Raw genomic sequence first — 15,407 nt, 5'->3', positions numbered from 1 at the left:
AATAATTTAAACACAATATAAATTGTTATGTCGGCAATTTCACTTATATTCTTAATTGATCGAATTTGTGTTATTAGTCGGATTTCTATTCTTAATTGATTTAATTTGCAGTCCTTATTGGATCTATTAATAAGTAATACTCTTCCTTGATTAAATATATGAAAATAACTCATATATTCAAGTATAATTATTTACTCAACTCGTTAATTCTTTCTTCCTTCTAAATCACGAATTTTTACTTTTAATATAATTTTTTTTTTTTTTTAAGGCTATTATTGCAATGAATCCAAACGCAACCACTTGAAACAAATGTAAAACGCAAAAAAAGGGGGCTGGGCCGTTATTAACTCCGCACGTTGATTGTCGGTGCAAAACCCCGCAGATCATACAACGTTTTTCCATTTTTATGAATCAATCAAAGAATATGTTTTGCCGTAATGTGTAAACAAAGAACTTATCAGTACTAGTATTTATGAATCATCATCATCAAATTACTTACTTTTTGCTGTTGTTATTAGCAGAATCCGCGGTTAAGGTTTCTTTTGTCTGTCTGAACATCGCCTATTGGTCTACGCGTTTAGGCAACACTCAGAGCCACAGGTTTAAATATTTCAACATCATCAAGATTTATACATTTATTTACACCAACACCCAAATTCCTAATTCCTGCAAAATCACTCCCAACTTTCACCCTTTTATCAAATTGGCAACACAGTAAGTTTCTTGATTTATAATTAATCTTGATTTATTTTGACAACTCAATGCTCCATTTGATAACCCCATATATTCTAAATTTTGTTTCTTTGACAGAAAACAAGATTCCCCATAAGATTATGCTTTCTATGTTCTGTTTTATGTCTTTATTATGATTTGGGCTTAAAAATATTGAAGAATTAACCTAAATAGCTGATTAAACTGAAAATGGCAGGCTGATATATAATATATGTATAGCCCACGTATGCAATGTGTAAGATCATGTTTTATTAGTGTATATCGGCTAGAAAAATTAAAACAGTAAATCTGCCCAGCTATTTGTATGAAAATCCCTAAATTTTTAGTGTTTGGTTGTTGACTTTTATTTTACCTTGCGACTGAACTTTTATATCTGTATTTGCTTTTTTTTTTTTTTTTTTGCTCTCAGTTGAGTGATTGCAGGTTTTACTGTATTGGAAGTTTGCATTTGATTAGCTATGGCGAAGCACACAGAATATTATGACATATTGGGGGTTGATGTGACCGCGACTCCTGCTGAAATTAAGAAAGCTTACTATTTCAAGGTGATTTAGCTTTAGCTTGTTGTTTTCTTTTTTGATAGACTTAGAGAATACACTCTATCCTTTGTTGAAGATACACTTATGCCTACTTGATGATCATCTGCCCTTTTGGTGCGATAAACATGTACAATCCCCTAAAATTGATATATACTTGCTTTCTTGTTCAACTTAGTTTTGTTTTTTGTTTTCTTTTCCTATTTGGATTTGCATTTCCTTTTAGTTATGTTTAAGTTTACATTAGATTCAACGTCTGCTAGCAGTCTTTTAGAGTAGTTATGTAGCTGACCTACTTGTTTGGGATTGAGGAAAAAATGTTGTTTTTGTGCCTTTTTTTCATCTGTTTATCACAATCTTTGGCCATCTAAACAAGGTTGGATTTTTGTTATCAGCGTGGATACAATTCCCTAAGCCATGCTCCTTCGTTTTTTCCATTTCTATTCCCACTGTTGCAACTTTATGCCGAAAACCTAAAGGATCATATTTTGAAATTCTAGCATAGATAAACACCAAGTAAGATCATGTTGCGACTAACATGTTGTAAGTATAATATATTGGTGGCTAGTTTGGAAAGACAACTATTTGTTAGTATATGTGTCTTATTCCCAGACATCCTTTGCACTTCAAGTATGTAATGCATATAGGCCTGGAGGATTCCCGGAGTTAGCTTATAGCTAGTTTTTTGTTGTTTACACTTGCTAGGAACCTTAAGTTATCCTTGAGAATTTCCTTTTGGTCAGTAAGTTTTGCTTGATATTTATCTGCACAAAGATATCTCTATATTCAAGTTAAATTTCCACTTGCACTAATATCTGGTTTATTAATGTAGGCAAGGACTACACATCCAGACAAGAACCCTGGGGACCCACAAGCTGCTCGTAATTTCCAGGTACAACCTAAGATCTATTAGATCCTTTTGTTTACTTGTCAACCAGGTGTCATTGGACACTTGAGTTACTTCAAATTTCTCGAAAGCAGCAATTTTCTAGAAATCTCAATCCATTAAAACTTCTTTTTGATTTCATGTGATCATCAAACTATGTGTGATGGTTGAAAACTGAGCACTGTGCTCGAACATGTTAGAAGCATCTCATGAGTCAAAATGCTTAACAATATAATGGGATGGAGGGAATGCTTGTATGAGTGGAGCAGTGTCATAAAGCTTCTTTATAATTTCCCTTGGCTCTTTCTCATTGTTCTTCTGCTTATTGTTCACTTTTGAAGGTCCTTGGGGAGGCTTATCAGGTGCTGAGTGATCCTGAGAAACATGAATTTTATGACAAATATGGTAAAGGAGATATGTCGAAGTAAGTGTGCAATAATAAAAGCGTTCATTTATTTTATCCCTGTTTTATCTAAAGCTACATCCATCTGTTCCTGGCCCTTTTGCTAATTCTTCATTTTGATTTTGTCATATTTTATACTTTTGTCTTTTCTGCAAAAATTATTAAGACGCTCCTAGTCAACTTGTCCCAACAATAAGAAAACTTAAAAGCCTTCTAATGATCTTGTGGAGTAAACGTTAAAGTGATGATAAGTAAAATAGTGACTCATTTACTTTCCTGTTCTAAGAATTCAGGCTGAGAAAACTATTTTATGTCTTTATTTGTCTCTCTGTCAGGGATTTGATGCACCCTGCAGCTGTATTTGGGATGCTGTTTGGGAGTGATGTATTTATTGATTATGTCGGGGAACTTAGATTGGCTTCCATACAAACTGTTGAAGATGAAGAGGACGAAGTTGTTCCTGAGATTCGTAGGCAGAACATTCAGGAGAAATTGAAGGTATTCTTGTTTCACAGGGTTCCCAATTAAGTTCAATTGTTCATGCAATAGATTGAAGCAGTGCTCTTTCAATTACAGAAATTGCAAAAGGAAAGGGTAGAGACGCTCACGACAATTTTAAAAGAACGTCTTCAGCCCTTTGTAGAAGGCCGAAAAGATGAGTTTTTACAATGGGCACAGTCAGAGGCGGAACATCTTGCTCAAGCTGGTTAGATTGTTCACTTGCTTGCCCCTCATTTATTTCTTTAAAAGTTTAATCAATTAATGCATGCCCTATTCTGAACTAGTTGACCTCATAAAGCATCCACTATATGCATGATGCTCTTATGAGGCTTATTTAATTCCATTACATAATAATTTTTCATTTAAGACAATTGGGGTTCCTCTAAAGGTAGAAGTTCTCTGCTTATCCCCAATTTTTTTTTAAAAAGGGAGGTAGAAGTTCTCTAGATCTGATACTAATTCTTGTATCAGCATACAAATTTCTACGACAACAAACCCAGTGTAATCCCACAAGTGGGATCTGGGGAAGGTGGTGTGTACGCAGCCTTAGCCCTACCAGGTAGAGGGACTGTTTCCGATGAACCCCCGGTTCAAGTAAAGTATAACAAACTCAGTACTTAGCATACAAATTTCTAATAAATCGAAAAGCTTCTGGCAAATGACAGAGCTAATGCAAGTGTAACGATAGCTAAGCCTTAGTCCAAACTAACTGGTATGGTCTTTGTGGATCCTTTGCGTCCGAGTGTTCTTCTTTTAGCTTCACATGAATTTGAAAGAAGGTAGGTCTTTTGACTTGACTTCATTCCGTGTACTTTACGTCTACCTCATCACTTCAATCATCATAGTTTTTATGTAGTCCATATGTATTTCATCATCTAACACCAGTTCGAGTGGCTATCCAATTTGTGAATAAAAAATATATTTATACTTAGGATCCCCAACTCTCCTCTTCAATATAGAGATCCTAACAAAATTAGAAGATTTCTCCTTGACGCTTCCAAAATTCTCTACAACCTTTCCCTTCACCGCAAATCTGTTAGTTGATTTGGATCTCCTATTAGTTTTTCTCATTTTCTAGAGCCATGTCCTCACTTTTCATCTTCTGGCAGCGGTTAGAACAGAAATCTGTATCTTTCTCCTCTTATCACTGTCGAGTTGTCAAAGGCTTCTCTTCTGCCTTTGCCCGAAGGCTTTCTTGGAATGCTGTAGCTGTTGCCTTCTTGTCTGGTCGCAGCTTTTCATTAAATTGCTTGCGCTGTTTTTCAAATGCTTATGATGAGCTGGTTTGGAAAAAATTAAGAGACTAGGAGATTTATCTGCTTGGACTTCTTCTTCTTTGTAGTCTTTAGGATTCGACTATTTGTTTGCAGTCCAAGATCAGATATATTATTGAACTACTACTAATAATTATTATCATATTATATGATGCGTTCGACTATTTGTTTTGCAGTCCACGATCAGATATATTGTTGAACTACTCCTAATAATTATTATCATATTATATGATGTGTCCATCAGTTACCGAAGACCTTCAGTTTTTGAAATGATGTTTTCATTGTGTGGTCATATTTTCAGCTTTTGGTGAGGCTATGCTGCATACTATTGGTTACATCTACACAAGGCAAGCAGCGAAAGAACTTGGGAAAACTAAAAGATTCATGAAGGTGCCATTTTTGGCAGAATGGGTAAGGGACAAAGGACACCTAATAAAATCGCAAGCAATGGCTGCTTCAGGTGACAAAAATTGAACAAAGCTGTACTCTTTTCAACTTCTCATAGGTTTATCAGTAAAAATTCCCCCCTTTTCCTGATTAATACATTTAGCAGTAACATGCTTTCTGTCTTTCCTCAGGGGCTGTGTCTTTACTTCAAATACAAGAAGAACAGAAGAAGTACCATGAGGAGAACAAAGTAGAGGACGCAATCAAAACAATGGAAGATAAGAAAGATATCATGATTAAATCACTTTGGCAAATTAACGTCGTGGATATTGAGTTAACTTTATCGCGTGTTTGCCAAGCGGTAAGCATTGCCAATTCTTCTTTATCCAAATTGGATAACGAATCTAAACGAAAAATGAATCTCTTAAGAATAATTTCTTAATTAATATTTCGTTACTGCTGTGTGTCAGCGTGGTCTGAGCATTTCACTTTTCTTTGTTAATCGAAATGCAACCAGCCTTTTATATTTTTATGTGATCTTTGTGACTTTCTATAGAGTGAACGCTCTGTAATTTACAGCAGCAAATTGCGCAATTTTCACATATTTTATGAAATTAGGAGCCTCTACATGTTTATCCAGTTCACTTATTTTGCTTCTTTTTTTTTTTCGCCTAGGTCCTTAAAGAGCCCAATGTTCCGAAGGATACTCTCAGGCTACGTGCTACGGCCATGAAAAAGCTGGGGACAATTTTTCAGGTGAGTAGATCAAAGGTGTTTTTTTTGAGCATAACTTACACACATTTGTCCCAGAAAAATTCGTTAGAATGTTTTGTACAGTTGATCATAATTGTAGTTTCTCCCTAGACTTCACCTGTGGGACTACAATCGGCATGTTGTTGTTGTTTCATAATTGTAGTTTCCCGGTAATGGTTCTGGAGATCTTGAACGACCAATGATGATACGATATGACTGAAATTTCCTTTGGTTGATAAAAGATAGTAAGTAGTTTAACAAGGGAACGGAAGCTTTTAGCATAATGTTCCCTTCATCAGCAAATGTTAGTACACTAATTGTTAAGTGGAGCGGTTTTTTTCTTTTTCTTATCAGTCTAAGATTCTTCATGGTGTGTAAATACTTTTCCTTCTGTTCTATCAGGGTGCGAAGCCAATGTACAAAAGAGAGAGCAGTTTGCGGAGTGAAAACACAGACATGGTAGATAGTGGTCCGTCCTCTAAATGAAGCTAATATCTTTTTCACTTTATTTTTGGTGTCGAGACTTATAACAGCTGTATTATCTGTGCTCGGGACTTGTTCGGTGTTGTGCGCTTCTGTTATTACATTCTGGCATCTCCCTGTTCTACAGAAGCAGTTCGATCCTTCTATGGCCAAAATCTCAATTTCTTGAAAGTCTTTGATTTCTTGTGAAAACGTCGATTTTATATGTTATATATGATAATCTTTTTATTCGTCATGGTGTTGATCACATTTCTGATCTCGTATTTGCATTTCACTGTATTGGTTTGGTATAGGACCAGGGGAGAGATAGATCGATTTGCTCAATCTTAGTCTTGGGCTTACCTTCTTGTTGTATAGTTAGGAGTCGTTTGGGAGTAATGATGCTGGGAATATTTCTCATCCACCGTTTGGTTTGGTTTGGTGTATTAAGGATAGTTTTTTCTTTAGCTGAGCTTATCCATGTATTAAATAAATAGTCCATATATTACTAATACCATGATTTGCTATGTATTTGTTATACACCATATAATATTGTATAGGGTGTATAAGTAATGCATGTATTAGTCATAGGCTATAATATTGAACAGGGTGTATAAGTAATACATGTATTAGTCATCGGCTAGATATTTTTCTTTTAAACAGAAAGATAATGTATTATAAGAGGGAATGAGGCGGAGAAGCAGGTAGGTCTCTGTCAATATACCTGCTTCATAAGCTGTTTCTTCCCCCATTTATTATATCATCTCTAATTAATTATTACAACTTTATTTATGTATTATAATATTTAATAAAAAAGCAAAATAGATATTTATGACATGTCTGTTTCAGCTGCTTCATCCAAATGTTTTTGTATAGTAATTTCGTTATATCACTTCTAATTAGACATGTCTGCTTCGCTGTTTTTACTCGTGATTTTACTATGTCACTTCTTATTAATTATTATGACCGTTTGAAAAAATTTCACAAGTATTTTTTATAGTAATTTTGATATCACTTCTAATTAGTTGTTGTGAGTCATGTTCTGCTTCGCTGCCTCAATCGCAACTTTACTATATCACCCATAATTAATTATTATGATTATCTAAGCATTTGAAATTTACATAAAAAATATTATAAATTACCATAGTTAACAACTTAAAATATCTAAAAAGAATAATATGTTATATATTTTTAATAAATATATAAAAAAATACTATAAATTACAATAATTAAAATAAATCTTTAAAAAATATTTGTTGGCCCGTCCCTTTCACAGGCTATTTAGTAACTAGTAAATTAGATAAGATGCTCATAGTTGCATTAGTTTAATTTGTTTACCTGTTTTTTTCTGATAATACGTGGGATCCAAAGGGAGGAGCTTGAAAGAAATGAGAAGATGTAGTCAAAAAGTAAAAGAAGAAATAACAACTGAGACTTGGTATTCTATACAAACTTTCCTCGACTTACTTTTGACTTAACTATACATAGCACTAAGAACTATTTTAATCCCTTCAACTTTTTTAGTGGGATAAAAAGCATTATTTATTTTTTCAATCTGCTAATTGTTGTCAGAAGTCAAATTTGTGCATTGTTATTTAAATTAGAGAATTCAAAAGAATGGTGAGGGTAAGAAAGATTGAAAGATTCAAATGGCAGTAGTGTTAGGAGATCCTACTGGTCCTTTGTACATAACACTCTCCACCGTTCAAGTGGACGTTTAATTTTACACAAATTTGGTCTGATAGGTTGTTTTTCAGCTAACTATAAAGGATATCGAAATTCTTTATTTCATCTTTGGTGCTATGTTAAAGTGATGAACTTACAATACTTAACTCCATGTCATGAGCTCGTATCATCATTTCGAATTCGGGGAAACAACCCATGGAGATATCTAATGTCCTTTCCGGTGCAGTTTTAATCTCAAATGAGCGTACATCAATTTAATTAAAATCTGAAAATTTGATATGAGGGATAAGGGATAACTAATTTTGAAATTATTTTTAAGATGAATTTATCTCATATTTGATTGAAATAAATCGCAAGATAACTTGTTCCCAACCAAATGAATCCTTAGTACTAAAACATTACAGATCCTATGCATGGTTAGCAACTTGTCAATTGGCTATTGTACTGCAGAAAGATAATTCTACACCATACTGGTGCTTGAAAACAAATATATCTGACTTTTTCTAAGGAACATTATTGCCTTGTACTTTCAAAATGAAATCTTAAAATAACAAGATTTCCATTTGAATTATCTATCAAAGTATCAAGATTTCATTATAAAATTACAGGGACAATAACGTTCACTACTTCACTGGAAAAAAGTGGGATACTTTTTCCAGCACCATTAATCAATCTAGAATTATTATTCTCTACAATAGACAGTTGACAAGTTGCTAACTAAACATCCAGGTAGGGATAGCAAATAACTTTATTAGTCCCTTTAAATGAACAAAATAAATGGAAAGAATATGAAATTATCAACCAATGATATGCTAATAAATACTACTATCATAATTAGCAGGAGATCGAGTATAGTGCTTAGCTTTCACTTTATCCTCCACCACTGTCTTTTCAATATGGTATTTGGTAGGTTGTTTTTGTCGTATTGGATAGTTGAAAGCACTAATCCCCAAAAAGCTATTTTATGCTTACCTAATTTATCTGCTTCCATGGTACAATTAACGAGAGAATTAGTTTTGTAGGTCGTTTATAATTTATTTTTTTTAAATTATTTTCTTTGTAAGATATTTTTATTTTTACATATAAAAGATTTTTATATTCACACATAATAAATTTTAATATTATTTTCTTCTATTCATTTTGTAAGTGATTAAAAGATCTTAATTCCTCTAATTTAAAGATCGATTAAGTGAAATAAAAATCATAAATGATCAAGATTTACCTTGTTAGTGAGGACTCGATTTCGAATCCTCACTCTTCAAGTCTCCTTCCTTACTTCCCCTCAAAAGAACATTACTACACAATCCATATATACTAATTGAAGGTAGTAGATATTAACTAGAATTATTCATATGCATGCAACATGATCCAAACGCTATTATTGTAATTAAAAAAAAATAAAAACTCAAAGCACCACTGTTACATGTCAAAAACACATCCTATGAAGAGACTAGTGTTAATCCTATTCATCGAGCGTTGTTCTTATTGAGCTTTGTGGTTACTCTCATTAGTTCAAGGTGGTTATTTTTGCTCCCCCTCGTACTTGTTCAAATTTCAAAACTATACCTAAATCCTAATTAATGGCTAGGCCTAGAAAAACAAATCAACACATTCTATGATTATTTGATAAGTACAAATTATTGTTCTCACTAGTGTCATTGGAGTAACTGATCAATATATATATATATATATATATATATATATATATATATATATATATATATATATATATATTAACTCACCTTTTTTCTTTCTTTTGATAAAATATATGAATTACTTTTGAGAAGAATCGACACTCCATTTGAATCGTTACTAAACTAAAGTATAGCTTTATCTCAATCTCGATGATTGTAAATCTATATAATATGATCGCTCAGGATGTACCGTGCTATTGTGAAACTGATAGACACGTTGCTCTTAGGAAGCAACAAGTGTTATCGGTTATCTGTGCCAAAATTTTTGCTTCGCAAATTTAAAATATGAAAAAGTCAACACGCAAGAAGTAAAAAGAATTCAATATCCACTATATATAGAAGTTTCATATCGGTGGTTGGATTGACTTTGGACGGATGAAAATGAGCGGGTTATTCACCCTCCCGAAAGTTACTTGGATTGAAATGGATTGGGTTGAAAACTTGAAATGGCCAAAATGTGAGTCATAATTTAACCCATCAATTCTTACTAAGTTACACTGTTTTATTTGTTCTTTTATAAATTTCTAGTACCTATTAAAACTATTTTTTCTTTATTATTGCTATGTATAACATATCAAATTAAAAAAAAAAATAACTTTTTGAAAATATTTTGACATGATCTTTTATGAGTCAATTGAGCTACATATCAGCTCAAGTTATGTTGGATGAGCTAATAAATGAGTCAGTCAATAACCTGTCAAACTAGAACAGGTAAGGCAGGGTTATGCCTTTATGAGCTAAATTTTATTATCTCTAAGACTCTAACAATATATACATATAAAAATAATTTTAATGATTTAATTTTGTATACATAATATTATTTTCTATCGCACGAAGGTTCTAATGAACCCCTTGCATTCATCTGATTTCGCTCCTGCCCCTCTTCTAAGTTCTAGTTGAATTTATATCTTAATGGATATACTGTTTTGTGATTGGCAAAACAAAGTTTGATACATGATAAAAGATTTTTGGGATGTTCTTGGAGGCTAATATGCAATGAGATATTGAATTAATAATTAATTACAAAGTGAAATTTACACTAAAAACAGAGTGGGATGCAATGAAACTTGTATTAGGGGTCCATGCTCCCTATTGTGGAGTTAATTAAATGATATATTAAATAATTAACTCCACTAACCTTTAGACTTATAGTGCCCCACCAAAAAGAAAAGTGGTGTCACTCACCTTTTTGATCATTTTACAAATTTAATACCTAAAGCATACAAAGAGGATTTAATTCTTTAGAATAAAATATTTGTCTTCAATTTCTATCCAAAGCATGCCAATGTGCTTTAAGCAAAATAGTATTACTATATATTTAAATGTGTTATGCAATGCAACATAGAGAAAGTAAAGCATCATTGCTCCAACACTTCTTTTTCAGAGTGCCAGAGAAAAAGAGTGAATTTTAATTTGCAGATTAATTAAAATAATTCTGACAAAGAGATAATGGGGGGACTCATGCTAATCAAGAAAATTGGTCTCTTCTTCCTTCTCATATCTGCATCCCTTTTATCAACTTCATTTGCAGGTACATTTATTTGAGGAATTAAGCTAAAGCAACTTAGTACTAAAATTATTCACTACCAAAATCACGCATATATTTTCCATGACGCTTCCGCCGGAACGCGTTAATATACGATAAGTTTCTAACGAGCATATTTGCGATCGATACATATATGAATTTCGTGAAAAATACGTGTGTGTTTTTAGTGGTGACTTATGTATACATATGTGATCCATTATTTCATGATGTGTTAGTATACATTCTTCTCTCTTGGGGTTAACAAATTGAAGACGATATATATACTTAGTACTACTAACCTAGCTATAGCTCTGAAGCCTTTTATCTCTTTTTCAAATCCCATGTGTATGTAACATGTGTATCTGAGGTAGTGGTATGGCTTGCGTACACTTACCCTCCCCAGACCCTACTTGGTGGAATACACTGGGTATGTTGTTGTTGATGTTATTGCTGTATGTGTATGTAACATGTTCTTGCATTTTTTGAATCTTCTCGTTCAAATTTCTGGTATTGTTACTGAATATTGTAAGCATAAAGCATAAGCTCAAAATTAGGTGAAACTCCTACATGTAGTACTAGTGAATTGTTAAAAGTTTTCGACTTTGATTTATATGTAAATATTACTTATAGATTAACAATTGTAGTTGTAAATATTTTAGTGTTTGTTTCATTAATTAATGAGTTAGTGTTAATTTGTTCATGTTTCCGTGTTTTTTTGGTTATGCAGGTCGACAGTCGAAGTTTTATTTGAGCAACCTTGAGCAGGAAGAGCTGGTTACAACTGCGAATGAGGTTTGTATTTAATTATTAATTAATTACAAAATTTTGAACTGTTCAATAAATTGCATGTAAGAAAAAAAAGAGTAATAATTAAGAAAATTGAAATTAAGTACGTAAAATCACTTTCAGTTTCTCGACTCAAGTGCTAACTAGTAGGGCAGTACTAATTTTCTTTATAGCCCAATAGTTTGACATTTTATGATTTTCTATTCGATCTTCTTGATTAGGGTTCTATATGTTTAATTTTCCCTTCATGAAGCTGGAAGAATTTGAATTTGTATAATTAAAAACAAGCTACTTTTAATTATGTATCATGATTATTACTCTCGTATTATCTTATTCTTCGATCTTATTATTGCTTGTTGTTTCCTTTGCTTCGTTTTATGCTCTATTATTTTTAACATGGCTTCTTCGCTATTGCATTTCCCTTTCAAAGCTGCTTTAAATTGTTTTATTTGATGAGCCGAGGGTCTGTTAGAAACAGTTTTTACCTTGAGGGTACGGGTAATTAAGGTTAGCATATATATATATATATATATACACCATCCTTTGAACATGGTTTCTTTACTGCTGTATTATTACAACGGATATGTTGTTGTTGTTTTTGTTTGTGTGTGTTCTTTAAATTTTCCAGTAACACGTCAAATAAATTGTATGTAAACAGGAGGAGCAATTACGGCATGAAAGGCTTCTTAGAATGAACACAAAGGATTATGGGAGATATGACCCAACACCTGCTTTATCCAAACCACCTTTCAAGCTCATTCCAAATTAATCATGATGACATAATTAGGGTTTGTGGAAACCCTAATCTGAGTGGAATATGAATGCATACTAGCTAAGCTAGCTAGTACTACATATGTGTTACGTTAATTAAGTAGTACTATATATGTTTGTACTGTAAGATATATACTATAGAATCCTTGTAAGCTATGCTTATATATTTTGGCATGAGTACTGGTTGTAGTTTTCTTCGTCTGTAATATATACTTATCTGTGTAAAAATATATATAACAAAAATAATTTTATGCATCTTCTTCTCTTAATTAGCTTGTGTATCAGATAAACAGTTTCACTAATCTAGTGTATCAAAAAGCTCATGAAATTGGAGACTTTTTATTCTTGATAACGAAATAAGTTATTTTAGATAGTTGCGGAGGGCAAGAATTTCTACAAGGGAATAAAAAATCTAAAACTATCACCCGAGAGATTTAAACTTGTGTTTCTCTGTGAAAGGAGGATGAGATTGTAGGGTTGGCGGTGGCGGATCTACATACAATTCAGGGGTTCCCTTCGTCGAAAAATTACATTATTTTTATATGGTCAAAAATATTTTTATGTATATATTAGATGTTGAACCCCTTCGACTAGTCTGTATATTTTACTTTTGAACCCCCTCAGTGAAAATTCTAACTCCGCTACTGAGGATGGAGATGTTTTCTGTGTGTTGTTCGAAAGATCTCGAATGGCCTAGTATGTCCGGGCTTGAGCTTGGCCCCCTTCCTGAACCTCATCACGCCCTTATAGGCAATACTCACAGGAAAACTCGATGAAAAACTCTTAATCTCAAGGAACGAAACCTTTGGTCAGCATAACTCTTCTGTCTGCTCTGATCGAGCTGTCAGAAGTTTGTCCTAAATCACTTAAGGACTTCATAGCTATTTACCGCCCGCGGGGGACAGGACACTATCCTATAGTACTTTATTTTAAAAAAGGAGCAATCATGTACAGGTTGGTTCTTTGCTTCGAAATTAGTGCTGGTTCATGTCCGTCCCTTTGGTCCAAGAAATCTTCAATTTGCGGGAGAAACCCGTCAAGCTGAAACCTGAAAAACAGGGGAGGTTGACTCAATTCTATAACAACTTGGACTCACAGTCTTCTGCCTCCAATTGATGAAGAAGGCTTTTCTAGTTTGAGATTCTGCAGCTTCTAAACTAACTTTTTTTTTTTTTTTTTGGCAATAAACTGTGAATTATTACCATGTCCAACTCCTTTTAATCCAAGCAAGTGTTTGTTTAACTGTACCTATGGGAATTATAATCCAACTCCTTATTATTCAGTTGTTTTACCACAAAATATTTTACCACACTATATTTAATTATCAATTAATTACAAATTCTTGAATTGTTCGATAAATTGTATGTAAGGAAAAAAAGAGTAATAATTAATAAAATTGAAATTAAGTACGTAAAATCACTTTCAGTTACTCGAGTAATCATATGATTACTCAAGGACTAACTAGTATAGGACAGTACTAATTTTCATATAACCCAATAGTTTGGCATATTATGATTCTCTATCCGGTCTTCTTGATTAGGGTTCTATATGTTTAATTTTCCCTTCATGAAGCTGGAGGAATTTGAATTTGTATAATTAAAAACAAGCTACTTTTAATTATGTATCATGATTATTACTCTCGTATTATCTTATTCTTCGATCTTATTATTGCTTGTTGTTTCCTTTGCTTCGTTTTTTGCTCTATTATTTTTAACATGGCTTTTTCACTGTTGTATTTCCCTTTCAAACCTGCTTTAAACTGTTTTATTTGATGAGCTGGGGGTATGTCAGAAACAGTCTCTACCTTCAAGGTGCGGGTAATTAATGTTAGCGTATATACCGTTCTTAGAACATGGTTTCTTTACTATTGTATTACAACAGATATGTTGTTGTTGTAAAAATATATATAACAAGAATAATTTATGTATCTTCTTGTCTTAGCTTTGTGTATCAGATAACAGTTTCGCTAATCTAGTATATCAAAGCTCATGAAATTGGATACTTTCGATTCTTGATAAATGATAATGAAATAAGTTATTTTAGGTGGTGGCAGAGGCAAGAATTTCTACAAGGGAATAAAAAATCTAAAACTATCACAGAGATTTAAACTTGTGTTTCTCCGTGAAAGATGGGTATATTTCACCCTCTTAGGATGAGATTGTAGGGTGGGGATGTTTTGTGTGTGGATTGTTGTTCGAAAGATCACGAATGGCCTGATATTTCTGAGCTTAAGCTTGCGCCTCTTCCTGAACCTCATCACGTCCTTCATGGGTGATACTCAAGGAAAAACTCGGTGACAAACTCTTAATCTCATGGAACGAAGCCTTTGGTCAGCCTAACTCTTTTGTCTGCTCTGAGCTGCCCGAAGTTTGTCCTAAATCACCTAAGGACTTCATAGCTAGTTCACTATCCTATAGTACTTTATCTTAAAAAGGAGCAAGCATGTCAGTTACAAACTTCAAAAACCCTATCTAAGGCAAGCAAATACCCAAATAATCTAGACTAAGGCATCTAAATACGAACCCAAGGCGCTATGTAGTATAAAGGCTATCAAATAGCCAAGTTCATGAGGATAATTAAGACTAATGATAGTTTAAGGGGAAGTTGGATTAATTTTAATTTGATCAATAATTGCAACTAAAAATCATAAAAGAAGTTTGTGGTGGTTAGATTCTTAGTAGCTTCAATTAGTTGGCTACCTAAATTTCACATTGTTGGTAAGGTTTGATTCCCCATCTTGTAATCCCCTTCCATATTTCCTTTTCTCTACCCCTTATGTAATACTAATATTTTTGCAAAAAAAAATAAAAAATGTTTGAGTATGTGGATTGCAAACTAAAAAAAATGTAGCTACATAGGTGCAAAATATATTGTGTTGGGGCATAAAAATTTTGAAAAGTCCCTTTCAGTTTTAAGGGTTGATTTCATCAAATGTTACTCTTTTAGGTCACCATTTGATTTTGTCCATATTTTTAATAGTTGTACGAGTATAGACCTTGGTCCCGACAAAA

At 33.0% G+C, this 15,407-nt stretch overlaps 2 protein-coding genes across 6 annotated transcripts; both read left to right on the top strand.

Moving 5' to 3' along the window:
• Nucleotides 1–276: 276 nt before the first annotated feature.
• LOC107840431 (chaperone protein dnaJ 10) lies at nt 277–6,185 on the top strand. Of its 5 annotated transcripts, none has more exons than XM_047395172.1 (11): nt 277–434; nt 522–600; nt 1,142–1,277; nt 2,101–2,160; nt 2,496–2,578; nt 2,893–3,055; nt 3,134–3,263; nt 4,634–4,792; nt 4,911–5,080; nt 5,395–5,475; nt 5,875–6,185. In XM_047395172.1, exons 3-11 carry the CDS (start codon nt 1,191–1,193, stop codon nt 5,956–5,958), a joined length of 1,017 nt encoding a protein of 338 aa, XP_047251128.1. In that variant the 5' UTR covers nt 277–434; nt 522–600; nt 1,142–1,190; the 3' UTR covers nt 5,959–6,185. The 5 variants fall into 5 exon arrangements, with proteins under 5 accessions (XP_047251128.1, XP_047251129.1, XP_047251126.1 ...); XM_047395173.1 differs by having other exon boundaries at nt 277–441; XM_047395170.1 differs by having other exon boundaries at nt 308–434; nt 522–714.
• Nucleotides 6,186–10,622: 4,437 nt separating this feature from the next.
• Nucleotides 10,623–12,651, top strand: LOC107880003 (protein CASPARIAN STRIP INTEGRITY FACTOR 1). Its single transcript, XM_016726928.2, has 3 exons — nt 10,623–10,845; nt 11,567–11,631; nt 12,284–12,651. Exons 1-3 carry the CDS (start codon nt 10,764–10,766, stop codon nt 12,392–12,394), a joined length of 258 nt encoding a protein of 85 aa, XP_016582414.2. The 5' UTR covers nt 10,623–10,763; the 3' UTR covers nt 12,395–12,651.
• The last annotated feature ends 2,756 nt before the right edge of the window (nt 12,652–15,407 follow it).

This window comes from Capsicum annuum, chromosome 8 (genome assembly GCF_002878395.1).
Source record: "Capsicum annuum cultivar UCD-10X-F1 chromosome 8, UCD10Xv1.1, whole genome shotgun sequence".
Taxonomy (NCBI): Eukaryota; Viridiplantae; Streptophyta; class Magnoliopsida; order Solanales; family Solanaceae; genus Capsicum; species Capsicum annuum.
This window is presented reverse-complemented; position numbering and strand designations above follow the sequence as displayed.